General features: G+C 49.5%; 2 protein-coding genes across 2 annotated transcripts in view; one reads left to right on the top strand and one right to left on the bottom strand.

The window, feature by feature from the left end:
• The window catches only part of MCF2 (MCF.2 cell line derived transforming sequence), a 68,841-nt gene extending 61,678 nt beyond the window's left edge, over window positions 1-7,163 (top strand). Inside the window, exons 26-30 of the mRNA XM_035898540.1 lie at window positions 164-270; window positions 352-464; window positions 747-859; window positions 2,287-2,387; window positions 7,109-7,163. Of these exons, the coding sequence (XP_035754433.1) occupies window positions 164-270; window positions 352-464; window positions 747-859; window positions 2,287-2,387; window positions 7,109-7,149 (475 nt within the window). The 3' untranslated portion in view covers window positions 7,150-7,163. The remainder of the gene's footprint in view (window positions 1-163; window positions 271-351; window positions 465-746; window positions 860-2,286; window positions 2,388-7,108) is intronic.
• A 3,537-nt stretch (window positions 7,164-10,700) lies between these two features.
• F9 (coagulation factor IX) overlaps window positions 10,701-18,549 on the bottom strand; it is a 15,902-nt gene continuing 8,053 nt past the window's right edge. The window contains exons 6-8 of the mRNA XM_009643359.1: window positions 16,466-16,704; window positions 14,078-14,189; window positions 10,701-11,254 (exon numbers count right to left, since the gene is read on the bottom strand). Coding sequence (XP_009641654.1) covers window positions 10,701-11,254; window positions 14,078-14,189; window positions 16,466-16,704 — 905 coding nt within the window. The remainder of the gene's footprint in view (window positions 11,255-14,077; window positions 14,190-16,465; window positions 16,705-18,549) is intronic.

Genomic DNA, 18,549 nt, shown 5'->3' with positions numbered 1-18,549 from the left:
TCCCCTCCCAAATTAAAACCAGGCACCGAGTCCTTTGCTTTTCTAGAAACATAAATCTAAAACTACCGTTATTATTTCTGACCCCGCTTTACAAAACCTTGCGGAGTTTACGTTCATTCATAAATTAAAACTAAGAGTGATTTGTTTTTCTTTAATCATTCAGAAAGCAGCAGAGAGCCTCCATAAGCTCAGAAGAGAATGACTCGGAGCGCACCAGCCCGGTGATGCTGGACAGTGGGCTCCTCTCCCCCCAGAACAAGCCCCACAGAGGTATGGACCTTCCCCCTTCCTTCGGGGCACGCTTTGCGGGTGCTGGGGTCCCCCCAGTCTGAGCTGCACGCTGTCTTGCAGGCTGGCCGGGAATGTCACAGTCCCTGGAAATCTGCGAGGGGCTGGAGGAGTGGTCGGGTAACCAGTACCTCTCCAACTGCTCAGACACTGAAGAGGAGGACGGGAACCAGCTGGTTAGTACAGAGATGCAATAGTCCCAAAGCTCAGGGGGCTGCCTTTTTTGGTCATCTCGCTTTGTTTTTCTTCACTGGATAATGGACATACCTTGTCCATGTCTCTCAGATTTTCCATATCTCAATTAGGGGGAATGCAGAGATGGCTCAGCCGCAGTTTCTTGAAATAATTTTAATTAAGGTAGCTGATAGGGCTCTGTCACGTTCCCTGCAGCAGTCAGAAATAACAGCTGCGTGATATGAAATGTAGCTAAATAAGACAATTTTTTCTTACTACCACAGTCTCCAGGAAAATATAAAGCCCTTGCAGACTGCAAAAGGAGAGGATCAGAGGACCTGCTGGTGAAAAACGGGGATGAAATTCAGCTTTTGCAAGAAGATGGTGAGGGACAGTGGTAGGTATTTTAGGATTACTTTGCCTTATCTCTCAGAGCCTGCATGCTTCGCTTGCCTGGTGGTACACTCATTGCAGCGTCTGATCAAGTTTTAGTCTATTCCAGAAAGCTGGAGAATTCATTCCTCTGCCAAGACTAGAGGCCGTATGCACTGGCTAGGCCTGGGAAAACATATCAGGACTTCCCTCACCACGGGTGTCTGGGCGAGCTGTGTTTTACCAGCATCTTCACAGCCCCTCTTGCTGTGCTCTCTCCACTTCAGATGATGCTTCAAGTGAGAGCTCTTTGCCCACCCCAGCTCAGCTGTTGGCTTTGTTCCTCTGGGCTTATTAATAGCAATATTGAGTAATTGCGAGACATTTTCCTCCCTCAAAGAGCTGTACCAGTGCTAACTGGTTAATGGCTGTGGACCAGCTTTCTGTTGTATTTAAAGCTGTGGCTCGCAAGATAACGCTTCACAGCTGGTTCTCTCCTTATGGCTGGGAGCGTTGCCTGGGAAATCACCATACCCGGCCTCCTGCCTGTTGAACCATTAGTCTCATCATCTCAGAGGGCAGTGTGCCCTCTTCTGATTTTTGCAGCAATTTGGCTGAGTTTTCTGGCTGGTTTTGCTTTCCAGGACTAGCTCTGGTCAGCCAGCCTGGGGTCTCAGTAGGAGGCAGCGCAGCACGCTAATGCCTTGTTTGGGATATGGGAGGGGTGATATTAGCAGGAACCTGAACCAGATTTGTGCAGGCACGAGCCTGTAAATGCACAGACACAAATGGCCCATGGAAGATTCCTGGCTGACACCTACAGCCCTTGCGCTTCAAGGGAAACTTGGTCTGTTGCTAGCAAAAGCAAGATGTGAAGCATCTCAGTATGGCTGAACGCTCGCCACCTCTCGTGGCTGTTTTGGCCAATTTCAGGCAAAGATTTCTCCCACCAAACTTATTTGTTAGAGCAGATTTCACTGCATGAGTGAGATGGAGAAATGTCATTTATGACCACAAGTATTTTCAGCTGCCTGCATCGTGGCTAGAATTTACCTACAGTACCCTGACTAAATTCATCCGACCAGTCTAGCTTAGTAGCAGAGGATTGAGGAAAGGAATTGCCCTTGGCTCTGTTGGTCGTCGATGGAGGGAAACTGTCACCTCTGGAGAGCGATGGAGGTCTTGGACAGGATAACTCGTGCTCTGGAGAGTCCTGTTCTTCTCCATTGACTAGAGAGGGGCCCAAGGTAACTGTGCTTCCAATTTGGGTTTTCTAATTAGGTTCTGAAATTTAGGTAGGAATAATACCTTAAATGCATGCCCAGCTCCTGTTAAAATGCTTCCCTGGTCTGAGCAAATTGTTGGTTGCGCCAGCAGTTGTGTAGAGCGTGCCCGTATCAAACTGCTCCTGGGTTGGTTTGTTTCTTTTACTAATACCGTTGTCATTCAAAGGTTGGTGAAAAACCTAAACAGAAGAAAAGAAGGCTGGGTTCCTGTCCACAGTCTGCAGATAGTAGTCGGTGACTGCAGATTTCGGAATGCCAAAGTCGCAGGTATCATATAGCACGCCTAGCAGAAATATTTCGTAACTCCAATCAGGTCTTTTAAGCCATTTGCATTACACTTGATGCACTAAATCTGGCTGTATATGCCTCTGCAGGAAAAAAAAAAAAGCAAGCAGCTACTTCAAAAAGCCTGCAAAAGTAGTAAATTAAGCTTTTTTGTTTTGTTTGTTAACACCTTAAGACATTTCTGTGACTTTAGGCACTAGTAAATTAAAACCAAGCATTTAAAAACGTAGATTTCTTTGCAAGAGCACTGGGTAGAAGAAGATCGGGGAGAAGAGACGGAGTCTGATCAGGGATTCCCGTGACTGTTTTGCCTACTCGCTGCTGTAGCTCAAACCCTATGTGAACAGGAGGTACCTAGGCAAAAATCTCCTCCTGCTGCAAAAGACGTCGTGGCCTGACCCCCAGCACTCTCAAGGCAATACTTCATTTCTGCAGCCTCGCTCTTGGCCTCATTGCTGCCTGCTTGTTAATCCATCATTAGAATAAAGTTTATAAACAGGTCAGCAGGTTTCGGCAGAAGGCTTCTAGTCTCAAAAATCATATTTCTAGTTTTCTAGGCATAAATGTACATAGAAATAGATGGGGAAGCATAACAGATGACACAAGAAAATGCCTTAAGAGCAGCCTGTCGCCCTTGCCGTGTATGCAGCATCACCGCTCCACATGTTGCCTCATCGCCATGCTGTCCACTGGAAACAGGAGACCAGGGTTTGCAATGGAAGCAGCTCAGGGAACCCACATAGATTTAGTCCATTAAAAAAACCAACAAATGAATCCACCAGTTATGGCCATATGAAACAAATTTTGCCAGTGGATTTCTTTTTAAATACTTTTTGTCAAAATCTGTTGTTTTGATGAGTATGAAGGACGCCTCCTGAAAGGCTTAAAATTCCAGTCAGCTTCTTGATGGTTTTCCAGTACGTTTCAGTGAAATCCTTCCCATGCAGGAAAGTACTTTTTTATCCCTTGTATTGCAGGGCAGTCAAATTTCACAGGGTGGAGGTTTTCTGGCTTTGCGTAAGGGGTAGCTCGTGGTGGGATAGCAGCAGAGCTGAGAGGGCTCCCCCTGGCATGCTCCCCACCTGGAGCACTTCGTGTTGTCTTCTCAGCAAGTCTGGTTATCACATCTCGCCGGGTCCTGGACCACAGCCTGTGCAGGAGGTTTCCCCAGCCGTTAATGAATCTTGAAAACAGGGTGCTGGCAAACTTTGAACGCTCGTTTGCTTTGTCAGTGGCCATATCCCCCAAAGCCTAGAGACTCACAGCTCCAGGCTGGTTTACAAAGTTGCTGAGGACAAACTAAGGAGAATTTCACAAGGCAAAACCACAGAAAGCTCCTGTAAGTCTCACACCACGGCCCAGACACTTTGCAGATGGGTTGCCAGGGTCTAGTCACAGCGCTGAGCCTCTGCTTTCCCTAAGATTAACTCTGTTCTCTCGCTATTGCTGATCGTGTATGCAGTCTCTAGGCATGATTCTAATTTTACATGTACTCCAGGCAGTATTGTAGGATGATGTAGGATGTTTTCTTGCTATTTCCTAGAGCTATTCCTAGAGCTTTTCAGTGATGCATCCTTATAGCCATAATATACTTGCACTCTGAAAACTGATTTTTCCGAACAGTCCCTTGCATTTAGCAATTCCCTTTCCTCTGCGGACAGGTCATTTTGTACCGCAGGTGACTTTGTACCACTGACTGCTCGGCGATGCAGTCTGGACTGGGCTCTTTTCTGCTTCTTCAGAAGATGGAGCTCTTGCTCCAAGATAGCAGAGGGAGAATTAGGCAGCCAAGCTTGTAGCACAAAGTAGGGGCAGGAGGGAGCACCATAATCCTTACATATTATTAGCTGCTTGTGCCAAAATACTAGTTTGCATGTAAGCAGGGTAAGCTTGATGAACATGTTGTGGGGTCCCCGAGAGCTTAGAGCCTGCTGGGGTGGCTTCAGAGCTGGGGAGAGGCGGTCCTGGCCCCTTGCAGGGGGTCGTGCCTCTCTTACTGCTCAGCTCCAGGTCCCCACAATAAATAACAATCTATCTCCAATCACAGAATTTCATAACCAGAAATCATACAAATCTGGGACTTGGGTTTTTTTTCTGTGCAAAGCCTTTAGCTGAATAGATGAAACAGTTCCCTTAACATTTTTTCTTAGATTTGTACTGTGGCCCTAACAAAACCCTCCCAAGCCACGATGGCTGATACCTGCACGCTGATGAGCTCTTCCTCTCCCCTCCTGCTAATTGTTCCAGTGCTGAGCCAGTACAAACCACAATGAAGTTACGGGGAACTTTTTGCTGCCCATTTTTTCAGATGTGTGTTTGGTCAATGCCCCACTCCCCTACCATTGCCAGCTTTGCAAATCCACCGTCCTCCTGCACCCGGCCTGCCGAGGGACAGCCTCTGTGCAAAGCTGGACTTGCAACATCCAGACGAATCCACAGATGATTTTTCTTCCTTTCCTCATAGGTAGTTTACCTCACAGATGAGAGGTTACTATTGGCAATGCCATGTAACTGTGATAAAGCAAGTATTTTGGTCCAAACCTTCTTTTTTTTTTGCAAAGGTGTGGGAAGGGGAAACCTTATTAAACTTTTTGTAAATCTTGGACTGGATATAAGCCAGGAGGCTTTTTGGGAGGAAGATGGCTGGCTTGGAGGTCAATTTGAAAGCCAGTTTTCCTTCTGGTGTGCCTCTGGCTACAATTTCTGAGATTAGTCCTTGCTGCTTTCTTCTGAATAGATTTATTCTGTCTCCTGTGCAAGTCCATGGGTGGATTTTTTTATGTGTGTGCCATAGAAATAGTTTTATATCACAGGTGATAATATGCAGCTCTCAGAATGGAAAATGTTTGGAGAGAACTCTGCTCAGAGAAAGCAATACTCAGAAAACAGCTGCTGCTCAGATTTACCTGAGTGATGCTAGTTTAAGCTGCCTGGCTAAAGCCTGGTCAGCTGGCTTGGCTTTTCTGTGCTTTAAGAAGGAGATGCAAGGCTCTCTCTTCATTTCCCTTGTGCAAGATGCACATCTCGGGGAAGGGGAGGGCTGCCATGTTACAATCCCTACTCCTCTTCCACAGTGGGGCAGGAGACAAAATATTTCTGCAAGTCCCCTGGTTGCTAACGTGCCAAAGATTATGATTTACAGCACTGACAGTGTCTGTGTTGGTGAAGGAAAAGGCATCTCGCCTCTCAGCTGCACTGCAGCACCCGCTTCATGGCAAACGGAGAGTGGGGACGGCAGAAATGAGGTCCTTGCCGTAACCCAAAGCAGATGGGTGACTTGTTTTCACTTCAGTGGCACAGTGCTCGAGCGGCACCGCAGCCTCCCCTCTCACCGAGGCTGAGCTCTGTCCCTGCTCTTCTTTTCTCTCGGCAGCGATAAGCAGATGCAAGCAAAAGGAATGATGTTGTTTGCTCCCCAATTTTCACATCAGTAAAATGGGGCCAAAGCATTTTCAGCTTTTTCCACCTGACCTTTAAAAGCCAGGGAGAGAGAAGGGCGAGTTTCTGATTTCCACTCGCTGCGTGGAGGTTGCGTGAGAGTGATTTCTGGTAGAGGGAGCATGAAATAGAGTAGCCTGAATAAAAAAGGGATTCAAATGAACAAACGGAAGCAGTGATAAAATGCCTTTACTTATTAGATTATATATATGAAAGGACTGTTGCTACAACTTTCAAGTTCTTTTAAACAGCAAAAAAGTTTTACGGCAGAATTTGACATGAGCCCAAAGGCAAGGAGCGTTCAGAGCAGGCGTGGAAGGGTGCTCGGTGCGTGGAAGGGTGCTCGGTGCGTGGAAGGGTGCTCAGTGCATGAAGGAAGCGTGTGCATCCACTTGGTTTAAGGACACAGGCTCCTGTTCTACACACCAGACCCTCCTCTAGTTTAACACCCCACTTGCCAAACTATCTCTTCCAAGCCTTAAGGGGATCCCCTGTGTGTGCTCCTCATGCAATAAAGCTGAAGAAAGGTTTCCCCCACTGGTAGTGCCCGAAGGACTGAGCTTGCACGTCCTCTGCTCCTGCTGGCCAGGGTGGTGGGGATCATCCTCTCAACTTTGACGAGCTTGAAGCAACCCTTGACGTGGCTCCCTAGGCCACGTGCTTTGAATCTGCCCGATAAAAGAGTATTGCACGCGGCTGAACTCTTGAGCTCTTGCAAGCTGGCGTAGGCGTATTAGCTGGAATGCCCAAGTTTTGTCCAAGTTCTGTTTGAAATGGCACTTGCTGTTCTGCAGATGCAGCACGGCTGTTTGCACTATTGCCCATGCACTTTCACAACTGCAGCCACAGGCTTTTGTATATTTGCAGGGTCCATTAAAGGTAACATTGGTTTCTTTTTGGCCTTTGAAATGTAAAGCGGGGTCTCCTTGTACAGCCTATGATGCCAGCCAGCTTCACAGGGACAGCTATTTCATAACACTGTAGAAAACCATTTTGAGCCTGACAAAATAAGGAGTCTAGAGAAGATATCGGCTGGCCGCGCTGTGATAATCAAGTGCTAGGTGGTGGAAATGAGTCAAACCCTGCGGTCCTGCCTTAGAGGAGGCTCTCACTGAAGCTGGTGGGAGTCCAGCTGTTAGGGAGAACTGCAAGAGTGCACTGATTTTTTTTTTTTATGTTATACAAATGGTACATGATTACAGGGAACAATGTATTTCTTGGAATAAGATGCTGTAATATTAACATCAATCTTCATTACTTTATAGATGCTGCCCTGTGTAACACGAGAAAGTTTAGTTCCCCTTGAATTGAGGGTGAACTAGTAGCATCCTATTTTCGATGCTCTTTGGAAGCTTTCAACTAAGTGTTACAGAGACATAGCACAATAGTTGGAGTTGTCCTGTACTGTTCATCACATTCACAGACCTCCACAGCTTCATCTGCACTGAACGGGACTGGGGTCCTAAGCAGCTTCTCATACTCATAAAGGAAGCCATTCTCCGCTCTTTCTTTTTTTTCCTCCTATGGAAAGTACAGTGTTTTATTAATTTTACCTGCTGTTTTTTCCATGACATCCATCACGTTTCATCAGAGAAGTACACTACAGTTGCCTGACACTTTGTTTAGATGCTTGAAATTTCCTCTACAGGTTGAAGGCTTTACCTACTTATTAGCTGACAACTGTTGAAGTTGCAAATAAAAGAGTTGAGTTTTGGTAAACCAAAAAAAAACCCCCCAAAACCCCAACCAAACAAAGAAGCTGTATGTCCTGCTTAATTGATTTTATGAATGGATTTGTCTTAAATACCTACTTCAGCTATGTGAATGTAATGTTCTGTAAGAGCATCATCTGGCTGACTCACATGCGAAGATGCAATAACGCTCAAGATCCTCTTTTTTGCACTTAGGGTCTGACTCCAGCCCATTGCAGTCAGTCCCATGGATTTCAGTGAGGTTTGGATCAGGTCCAACTGGCAACTCAGGGTTGTCGCCAATCACTTAGGGTCCCAAAGTGTCCCAAGGCTGAAACCTGTATCTAGCAAGTGTTGAAGTTTACATTAAATGTATGTACTTTTGGAACACGTGCCATAAATCAAAGTTAAATGTCCATGTTTGCACTAAGGATGTTCTTGTGATAAGACTGTACTTTTCAGCATCTTTAACAATAATGTATATTGAATTTTTGAGAAAGAAAAAAAGAGTGCTGAACACTCATGATTTAATTTGGTGTTTCTTTGTCTAGTTTTGCTTTTGTAGAACATAGGTACAGGTGGTTTGACTTTTAAGCAGATGTGTGCAAAGAGCACCTTGAGAACAGGGTTAATAGTGTGCATGCGGTAGTGAATTTGCTCTGTCCCGTCAAAATGAAACGTTTTATACTGTGGACTAACAGGGGACCTTTATGATCTGACTTGGATTTGTGAACCATGGATTCTTAGACACAGTCCCGAGTTGTTAAGTTAAAACCTACCAGGTGGGTATTTTTTTTTTATTTTTTTTCCGTGACCATTTTTTCTATGGAGGAATTGTCGGAACTTCTCGATGGCTGTGGTTGCCTGGGGGGTTCCCTGCCACGCTGTGGCACGCAGCGGTGGGCGCTTCTCCAGTTTGTGTGGCTGGTATTGCGGGTAACCCCCGCACGCCCTCAAAACTGTGACCAGCTGAGTCTGAACCAAGCGACTCTGCAAGCCTTAAGAAAAATCCTGGTTATTCTTCAGCCACTGGCAATCACAGCAGAGGGGTTTTAAGTCACTGCAGGTTATTTCCAGCTACTTTAAGGTTGGTCACGATGCACTTGCTAGGTGGAAAAGTAGGAGTCTCTTAAGTTCCTGTCGGGGCTGTTCATAGTGGTAACAATTCTTGTGGTAACAGTACACGTTTTGAGGTACAACTGTGAATACTTGTCTCAAACATAGCACACGTGGCATATTAAATGGTTTTAACCTTTTTTGTCTTCCATAGTTTTAAATCTAAGCTTTTATTAATTTATGAGGTCGATAAGTTCTGCAAATCCGAGTGTACAGTCTGAGATTTTTAACATTTGAAACTTTGCACACAACATGGTATGTTACCTTCAGTATGCTGTTGAACTAGGCTCTTCATGGATATGTTATTATAAATTACAGTAGAGAATTTTCTCTGACTGCAAGTTTAAATGAACTATATTGTATATGTACCTGTAAAAAAATGTGTTAAATCTATATTTAAAGATTAAAAACTTGTTAAATAAATTCATATGAGAATATGCAATTCTGTCCGAAGACACCTCCACTATAATTCTAGAGGAAAAAAAAAAAAAGTAGTTCTCACAGCGTTGGTTTTATTTAATTTCTTTGGTGAAAATATAACCTCCTTGCATGCATGTTTATTTTAAAATAAGCGGTGGCAGATGATCCACTTAGCTTCTTGCTGGATGTAGCGGCAATGACATCGGGAAAGGCGCTCGTTCTGATGTCTGAAATAGTGGCTACTGAAATCCTGCCCTGGCTTGGGGTGTCTCCATCCCCAGCCCCCCCTGCATCCCAGCACTGGCCAGCACTGCTGGGAGGGACCTCCAGGCTGGGGGCCGTGGGGCCAGGCTTGTGGGTGGGTGCACAGGGCCTGTGCAGGCATCGGCAGCCCCTTTTGCAGGTGGTGATGGGGGGCAGAGGTGGTCTTGGGGGCACATCTCACCGGGCGGGAGGGAGGAGACCCTGGTCACTGGGGTTCTGCCCTTGGGGATACACCGTGCTCCTGTGCGCGTGCCTGCGGCGTGGTAAAGCCCGTGCATGAGCTGCCCGCGCTGGGCATCACGGGGTGCAGTTCCCGAAGGCCACGCTGCTTCCCCGTGCACCCCTGGAGTTTTCCATGGAAGGAGACACGAGACAAACCAGCACTGACCAGAGGCAAACCTCCTTATCTGTGGGATTATTCCCTTCAATTGAAGTTGGGAAGTGAATGAAGCCCCTTTGAGTCAGCCCAGCAGAGGACCTCTGCCCAGCGTAGCCTTCCCTGGGATGCCACCTCCCCTTCCCCATGCCTCGAGGCCAGCAGCCACCCTGGGCACGGGGCAGGCACCTCCCAGCAAGGTTTCTCCCACCCACCCAGACCAGACTCTGGGGTTTCCTGTGCCATCTGCTCTCAGGGGACATCCCTCAGGCACGTTTGGAGAGGGTAGTGCTCCAGCTCCATCACCACCAGCAGCGTCCCTGGCTGCAGTCCCTAATTTAACATGATTAATACGGAGAGCAGGACAGGTAATGAGCATTAAGCAGTTCTCTTTATAATCCTAACAAGGCTCCGCAGAAATCATTAGCATAAAGCCTGCCACTGCCTTTAGATGAGTTTTATACAGATTTTAGGTCATTTGTACAGCCAATTTATGCCGTCCTAAAGAAGGAGGAGCATTTCCTGCTGCCCGTGATCCATCTCAGCCTGGCTCAGGTGAAAACGTCTGAGCGTGCTGCGGGTACCGTGCTTTGTGTGTTCGCTGCCCCCGTGGGCTCCTGCTGCAGGGGCGATGCTGGACACTGGCGCCCAAGGCACCAGTTGCCTACTGGGCTCCCCTTGCCGGTGGCACGCAGGCCCAGGGGACGCGTGAGCCATGCCCCAGCCTCTGCACTTGGGATTTGGGAACTTACCCCACCTCAGGAGTGCTGGTGCGTTCAGGAATGCAGTCACAGGTAATTAAAAAGGCTTTTTATTTCCTTATTAGCACATTTCCACTGCCTGCTCTCAACTTTGCCTTCCAAGAACAGAAATTAGTTCATTTAGAAACGTTTATTTTAAACCGCAATGATTCCTGAAAAACACGTGGATTGCTCCGGTCTCTCTTCAACAAACCAGTCCATCCTCCAGCACGGCGCAACCTCCCGTGGGTCAGGTCAGCTTTGTCATTTCCTTTATCCACTTCAGGTACTTGGAGACCCTGGTGTAGATGCCGTATTTACCCGGCTTGGCACATTCCTCGCCCCAGCTGGTGATCCCCGTGAGAAACCAGGTGCCCTCAATCTCGGTGGTGTAGGGGCCTCCGCTGTCCCCCCCGCAGGTGTCACTGCCCCCGGCCGAGAAGCCCGCGCAGAACATGTTCTGCAGGATGGTGGTGGAAGTGCTCTTCAGGCAGGTCGGCCGGTCGACAAAGGGCACCCTGAGGACCTGGAGGACGGTGGCGGGCCGGCCGCGGAAGAGCATGCTGCCCCAGCCGCTCACCGTCCCCATGCCGTGCTTCAGCAGGGCGTTGGTGAACTCCCGGCTGCCGATGCAGATGGGGGTGACGTAGCTGTTGAAGCTGAGCGGCTGGTCCAGCTCCAGCAGGGCGATGTCGTTGTGGTGTTTGTTGATCGTGGCGTTGTACGTGGGGTGGGGAAGGATTTTCACCACTTTACGCCGCTGCTCCGTGTTGTCATCCTCATTGGTGTTGTATTCACCTGCAGAGACAAGCGTGGCTTGGGCTCCACGGCCGGGCCAGCGGCCATGATGCCATCCCAATGCAACACCAGCCCAGCCGGGTGGCTGCAAATGGATGAGTGCTGCACGCCCCAGCCCGGTGCTGGCAAGGCTGCCTGCTCCTTGTCAAAGGGCGCTGGAGGTTCCCTGATGGCAACACCTCCTCAGTCCTGGCAGCCAGCAGGACCTGAGCCACCAGATGTGACACCGGGTATGCACCGGCTGGTCGAGTGCCAAAGGCCCAGATGCTTTCGCCAGGGTTGGTAGCAATGTTCTTGGGATTTAGCACCCTCAAAGAGACATAAAGGAGAAATGTTGCCCTCGTATCAAAGGGGGGAAAGCCTCTAGAATTAAAAATCTTCATTTAAAGTAAATTGTTTATTAGTAAAAAGAAACCTGACCTTCCCTGGTCCAAAACCACCCAGCCACAGGGCAGAACGGGGCAGAGGGGGCTATGAACTGTCACCCCCCTGATGCTCACAGGTGCCCCCGGTCCCTGCCGCCCGCAGGAGGCTCAGCTGCTTGCGATTGCAGGGTGCTGCCGGCAGCTCCGGGCTCCTGTGATTGAGTTGCTGGCAGCCTGTTACCTCCCCTCCCGGCTTGTGTAACAGGTAGAAGGAAGGGAAAATGTTCTGTGGGCTCGGGTCGGCAAACGGGCAGCGTCTGGGTCTGTCTGTAGCCGAATCCCCTCTCCTGCCTGTGAACTGGCTCTGCTGAAGGCTCGAGAGCAGGATGACTTTTCCCACTTGCTTTCTCGCAGCCCAAGAGGTGCAGGGTGCGTTTAACCCCTGCTGCGGTATTTCTCTGTGCTTTGCTGTCATCTCCAGAATATACCATCTCCTCTAAACCATATCTGCAGCACTCCTGGCCCTGGCAGTGTCCTGTGTCTGCTGCGTCTGCCTGTGAGGAGTGGCACGGAGCCCGGCGGGAGAGGTGAGGCAGCTTTCTGTGTTCACGTTAATGCTGGCGCCTGACGGCGGCGGGTTTGGTGGCTGGTGCTGCTGATGTGCTCTGTGAGGGGTTTTTTGCAGCAGAGTGTGAATGTCAGCTTCCTCCCAGGCTGTGTTTCTACGGTGTAAATGCAAGACAGATGTGGGGGAGACTTTTGAGAGGGTTTTTCTTACGCTACAGCTGCTTACTATTGCTGGGGACCTGAAAATATGCTTCAGGGATGAAAGTGGAGAGGCAAAGAAGGATGGGGAGGGGAATGCTTCTTCCAGCCCCTGCTATTGATTTTGGGGCCTCCTAGGATGCTACACACAAAACTGAACATTTAGTATGAATGGACATGAAGGAATCGGATGTTGCCCATGGTGCAGGCACAAATCCAACAGTCCCTGAAACCCTGCAAAATTGTGTTGTGCTTTCTTGACCGGCTGCCTGTCCAAAATCCTGCCCTGGAAACCCAGCGGTACTGCAGAGCGGTGTGCAGGTAGCGCAAGGGGACCTGCCTGCTAACATCTCCTAAATGGAGGAGGGTGTGCCAGGGGGGTGTGCCAGGCAGGAGAGAGCCTGAAAGCAGAGGCAGTTTGCATGCGGATGCAGCAAATGCAAAACCATCTGGGTGGAAATGTGCTGTCCCGGGGGGAGCCTGGTTTTGCAGTGGGCATCATGTACTTTCTCACGCTAGCGGGTGCAAGGCTGGGCTTTGGGCTGGGCTTTCCAGCAAAACTGCTTGAAAGTAGATAGCAAAAAGATAGCAAAAAATGCCGTGTGCAAGCTGCGAGCCTCATCCTGCCAGCGCTGGGCAGGTGGTGCCCAGCCCCATGGCACTCAGTCTCCAGGCTCTGGCTAGGCTCCCCCAGGAGCTCGGCTGTGTTAATGTGAAAGGTGAAGGTGCAGCTGGGACCCCTCTTGATGAGCTCGTTTCTGTAGATACAAACTCAGGGCTTCAGGGCTCAGGTAGGATGTCATTTTTGTCACTAATACATTTCTTAGTGTTAAACAGAAAGCGGGATTCTTCCCTGCCTCCTCTGGGTGCTGCTTGTAGCAATCACGAACCGTACCAGTGTTCCCCTCCTGTACCCATCAGTGTAAGCCTCCTATAGCAGATATTCATACAGGGGAGAAACAAATCATTTGGAGGCGCTGATTCTGCCACAGCTGCGAAACGTGGCGCCGCGCCGCTTGCCCAGGCCCTGCATTGAGTTATCAGTAGGCTGCCTAGCAGGCGCTCTGCCACTGCTGGGTACCAAAAGTTGGGGGAAACACATTTTTTTCAAGCAGAGATACACGGGGTTTGTAAAGTAGCAGCATCACTTGCTGTGCGGTCTGGCCACGTTTCCCCTGCCTAACCCCCCCGAGACCCTGCTGCAAAAGCATGCTTTCCCGTGTGCCAGCCTGGTTTCTCTTCCTCAATCCATAAATTCTATTTACTTCTAAAGAAGTTAGGAGAAAAAGTAGTCGTCATCTCCTTGCAAGGAGTTGGTCGGGCTGCTGGTGCCCCTCTTGCGCTGGCTACACAAATCCATTCTCTGAGAGTTGCGTGAAAACTTAGCGTGACCCCCAAGCAGAGCAGAAATCCCCAGTGAGGTCCTATGTGGCCAGTAGAGATAAGAATCCATCACACCAGCTCATGAAGCAGCACCTTAACTGAAGCTCGCTGGGCTTTTAAGCAGCCTGGGGTTCTCTCTGGCTCGGGTGAGATGCTGGCCTGTGGTTGGGTGGAGCTGCATTTGCACCATGGTCCAGCAGCTCTTTGGCTTTGGGACCAAGGCCAGACCCAGCTCCCTGCTCCTGCCGGAGGTGGTGGCACCTGCAGGGACCAGGCTGCCGAAATGCTGCAGTCTCCCGGGGTTCCCCCCCGGCCCCGGCGGTGATGTCGTCGCCCGGCTGCAGGCAGTGCGCTGCCGTCACTACCCATTTCTCGTTGATGATGGATGCGCCGCAGAAGCCCACGCCGTGGCTGTTCACCAGATAAACCTGCGGGAGCAGGAGGAAATCGCACCCGTGGGTCTGTGTAGATCAGTGGGGAAGAAGAGTGGGAGGCGGGGGCTCTGTCTGGCTACAGGACAGACTGCCTGTAGGTCATACGGACCCAGGGCTGCCCGAGATGTTGCTCCTCGGGACCCCCTGTCCCTCCGTCCCCTGCTCTGTCACAGAGGGTGGCCGACGCTGCCCCGCACGCGTGTCAGTGCCCCGTTGCACTTCTCCTCTCCTTGCTGCCAGGCGGGGAGGGCAGGCAGCCCCAAACACAAACCTCAACATAAAACTCTGAGCATCTGAAATACAAGCACTTCTGCCTGTACCTCCTAAAAGTGTTTTGCCAGTGACTAGATCTTAACTAGATAAATAGGGACAAAATCTGAACTACCCATTTCATCTGGGCATCTAACTGCCTCAGCATTTAGGGGGCACAAACCAGGACATCCCTTATGCTAAAACTTCTAATTAAATTGATCAGCTGACTCAGTGGACTGTGTTTAGAAGCAGGATTTCTTTACAATTCACCCATTTTGTTCCTTTCATGTGACATGGTTTATCACTGTCTATCTGCCTCATACTTCCCGTATGTTTGCTCGTTAGGCAGAGATGGCTGCATGTTAAGGAGCTCAATATCCATTATGGAGAGGACAAAGTGCGCCCATGGCAATGAACTGGAGTGGCTCCACTTCTTCAGCCATCCCCATCCCTGGTGTCCTGCATAGGCTCTGCCCCAGACACCCATGGCTCGTGGCACGGCCTGGCCACTGGCCACGGCAGGGTAGCACAGGCTGCCGGGGGTGGCTGCTGCCGCAGAGCCCAGCACCCATGCGTGCCTGTGGGTGCAAGACTGCCCATGGAGCAGCCAGAGAGGAGTTATAAGGCCCTTCTCTGGGATCTGAGCCCCACAACCACCCCCAAGCCCCACATAGCACCCCTCCTGGCTGCTGCCTGAGTCCCAGCATCTTAATTTGCCCGCTGGCAAAAGGGCAACCGAAATTTTTTTCAGGGGACGGCTGGTGAGGTCAAGGTCTTCATGAGCACAGGCAGCTAGCCGGGCTTGGTGGGCTTGTAGCATGTGGATTTACTTTCTTTATGGATCCTGATTTCTCACATTTAACTTTCGGGTTCTCCTCTCGGTTCTGTGAATGCATGGTGGGTGCCAGCATCACCTATGGCTTGTCCCACAAAAGGCTGTGCCAGAAAGCTCTGCGTGGCCAGGGCAGCAGTACGGCCTCTTCCTTCCAGACACAAAGTGTGACCTCCCAACAAACCTCCTGCTGCCGCTTCTGGGGGCCCTGTATGTCCCCAACACATTACAGGCTTTTTTTAGCACTTAGATGGAGGGCAGACGCCTGCTCCTGCGTATCTGCGTGCACCCTGCCCACGGCCGTGCTCCCCCAGCAGCCGTAGGGGGATTGGCCCATCTGAATGAACGGGCATTTACATCCCTCTGTGGGCAACTTTTCATTTTCATCAGCGGTGTCAGCCTGTGCCAGCGCTTGCAACAGAAAGAGGTTTGCCATTCCTGAAACCTCATCTGAATTTATTATTTTGTGCTCTCAGCCGCTGAGATGTCTGCGCTCACTGAAGCCAGAGTAGAATTTAAGGGCAGTAGAGGACTTCGAAAAAGATCCAAGCTAGGAGCTAACTTTCCTTTTGACACTGATTTAAAAGTATTTGCAGAGCGGTGGGTTGGAGGAGATTTCTTTGCAGCCCTCCCCCCCGTGATGCCACTTTTGGTGAGGTAGAGGTGACGAGGATGTTGCAAGTAGGAGGTGGGCTTGGATAAAGAAAGAGCAGCTGGATTTGGGAGATGTGATACAAGGACAGATCCTTTGTTGATGTAAATTATCACGGATCTGTTGAAATGGATGGAGCCAAAAATGGAGCTGCATGGGTCCTTGCAAAGCTGTGCCTTGCAAAGCTCCCTTCCCTCAGCCTGTGGCTTAATCTTGGTAAATTCATGGAGTGCTGGGGAATTGTTACTATAGCTCAAAACTGGATCTTTTGTGCCCAGCCAGATAAAGCTGCTGTGACTCTGACTTCTAGCTTTTTTTGCCACCGTAGACCCCCAGCCAGGCAAGTATTGCTGCTGTGGCATGAAACTGCGTACACACAGAAGCTGTGCTCCTGTTAGACTTGAGATCTATTGCTAAACTAACCTCAGAGGTGGGCTTTGGGTATGTAGAAGTAAGAGGAGCCAACATTCAGAAGGAAACGCATAGGCAGAGCGATTGCTGGGGTTACAGGAGAGCGGCAGAAATAGCCAGTACCTGCCAAGGCACCTCGCCTCTTAGGCTGTCTGATCCACCCACAACCCGGGTGCCCGTCTTAATTATCGGTGTGATTTTCGTGGTGGTGACAGTGCTGGTTTCCGTGATGTTGTCGAGCGCCTCGTCGTGAGCATCGGTGTGGTCATCGGCGGTGAGGTTCCAGTGCTCAAAGGTGTTTAAGGCTCGGGTGAGCTTGCTCTTCACTTCAGGAGCTGTGATCCTCCCGCAGGGATACGGCACTGGGGGAGAAAGGGTGACGGTTACACCTGGCTGCGCATCGCGTCGAGAGTTACAGCAATCGAAGGAGCAGGCATGGAGGGAAACGCTGCCTCACCTCAGCACCCTGTTTGGGGACCGAGACGGGAGACATGGGGCCGGGGGCCAACTTGTGCTTTCCCCGTGCAAACAGATGCCTGTGCCTTTCAGCAGCAGCGCAGGTAATACGTAAGAGTAGCAAAAGCATAAGCTGTTCCTGGGCTTCAGAAAGGAAATCGGAACAGCTTTTACAAAGAAGGCGGCTTGTGAGAGAGGGTGTGTGTCTGAGGGGATGGTGCAGCTGCACCTTTATTTTGTGGGATGCCAGGGTGCGTGCCTGGGAGCTTGCTGTGGCAGGCGGCCGGGCACTTGGCTGACATTTCTGCAGTACATAACTCCAGTACAATAAAAGTCCAGCTGGGAGAGGGCAGGAAATAATACCTGCCAATTGTACAGATAATCCTGCTTGGCACCAAGGTGAGGAAAATATTAATAAACTCTTTCTAGAGTTGTAGACTTTCTCTGTTAATGAAGATCTCATCTGTAGGCTCATTTCAGATGAGCTCTTCCCAATTCTCTCCTATGGAGCATGTGCCAAATTCCTGCGTTGGCAGTCAAAATAGTAAATAGCATCAGGCATTGTCTTTCATCTGAAAAGCTTTCGACAGTGCTGTGCAAACAAACATTAGTGTAAAATCAGACGTAAGAGCGGCCTACTGAGATTTCTTTTTTTTATTTTTTAACCAGTCCGCTTTAGGAATAGGGCTTAAATAAGTGTTGAGTGATGGAAAGCGCTACCTGTGAGGTTAGGCTAGGAAACAAAGGTTTCGGAGCCAACAAAAGCTAAGCTTTTGCAGGAAGGGCAATTACCCAACCTGAAAGATGATCTTATTGCTAACAGTAAAACTTTCTGGTCCAGTGAAAGTGATACAGCATGTTGGGCAACACAGGCCTGAGCTCTTAATGGTCTCCATTAACAGAAGCACCCCCAGCCCAAGAAACTTCCTACACTGATTGCTGAAAGTCAGCACTTCCAGGAGCTCAAAGCATTCCTGGCTGTAGGTGTCAGACCTTCAGAAACTAACTCACCTGTGCTAGCTTGGGTGTGCGACATGGGGACATGGTTTAGTGGTGGGATGGCAGGGTTAGGTTAACAGTTGGACTTGATGATCTTAAAGGTCTTTTCCAACCTAAATGATTCTATGACTATGATTCTGTTACTCTCAGGTGTTAGAAATACGATAGTATCAAATGTTAAATCGACCTTAGATGACAAAATATTTCTCTACCCACTCTCCTCTTTCCTCTGCCAGATGTGCTTCTGAGATGTTCATGCCCAGTTAACTTGCTGCGTTGCGGTGGGTTGGGGTTGCACGTGTTGGTGTAGTTAGAGGTGTTGTAATGGCCTAGGAGCTGGGTAATGTTGGGGGATATAACAAGAACCAGCTATTCTTTAGCCCTTTACGGAGTTGCAATCTCAAGCAATGCGTTTCCCCTCTACCCCACTCCATGCTAAACCACAGAGTCTACTTACTGTTGAGGGTCTTTGTGTGCAGATACACACTGTTGGGAGGACAGAAGCACCCCAAAGCTTCACTTGTTTCCACCCACCTCGGCTAATTATAAGGTACTGCCTGATGGCCAGCCGTGAAATGGACCATCAGGAGGATTTACAGTAAGAAAGATTGTCTTTTGTTCTGAAAAAGCCCAGAGCATCCTCGAGGTAGGATCAGTAACTACATAGTAACTCCCGTTGGAAGAACATGGGAGAGAGCTCTGGCTGGCTGGACACCAGCGTGTATGTTGGTGTAGCTGAACATGGCATTCCT

Source organism: Egretta garzetta, unplaced genomic scaffold (assembly GCF_000687185.1).
Source record: "Egretta garzetta isolate BGI_Z169 unplaced genomic scaffold, ASM68718v1 scaffold220, whole genome shotgun sequence".
NCBI classification, from domain to species: domain Eukaryota; kingdom Metazoa; phylum Chordata; class Aves; order Pelecaniformes; family Ardeidae; genus Egretta; species Egretta garzetta.
The sequence above is the reverse complement of the archived record's forward strand: the minus strand, read 5'-3'. Positions and strand labels throughout refer to the sequence as shown.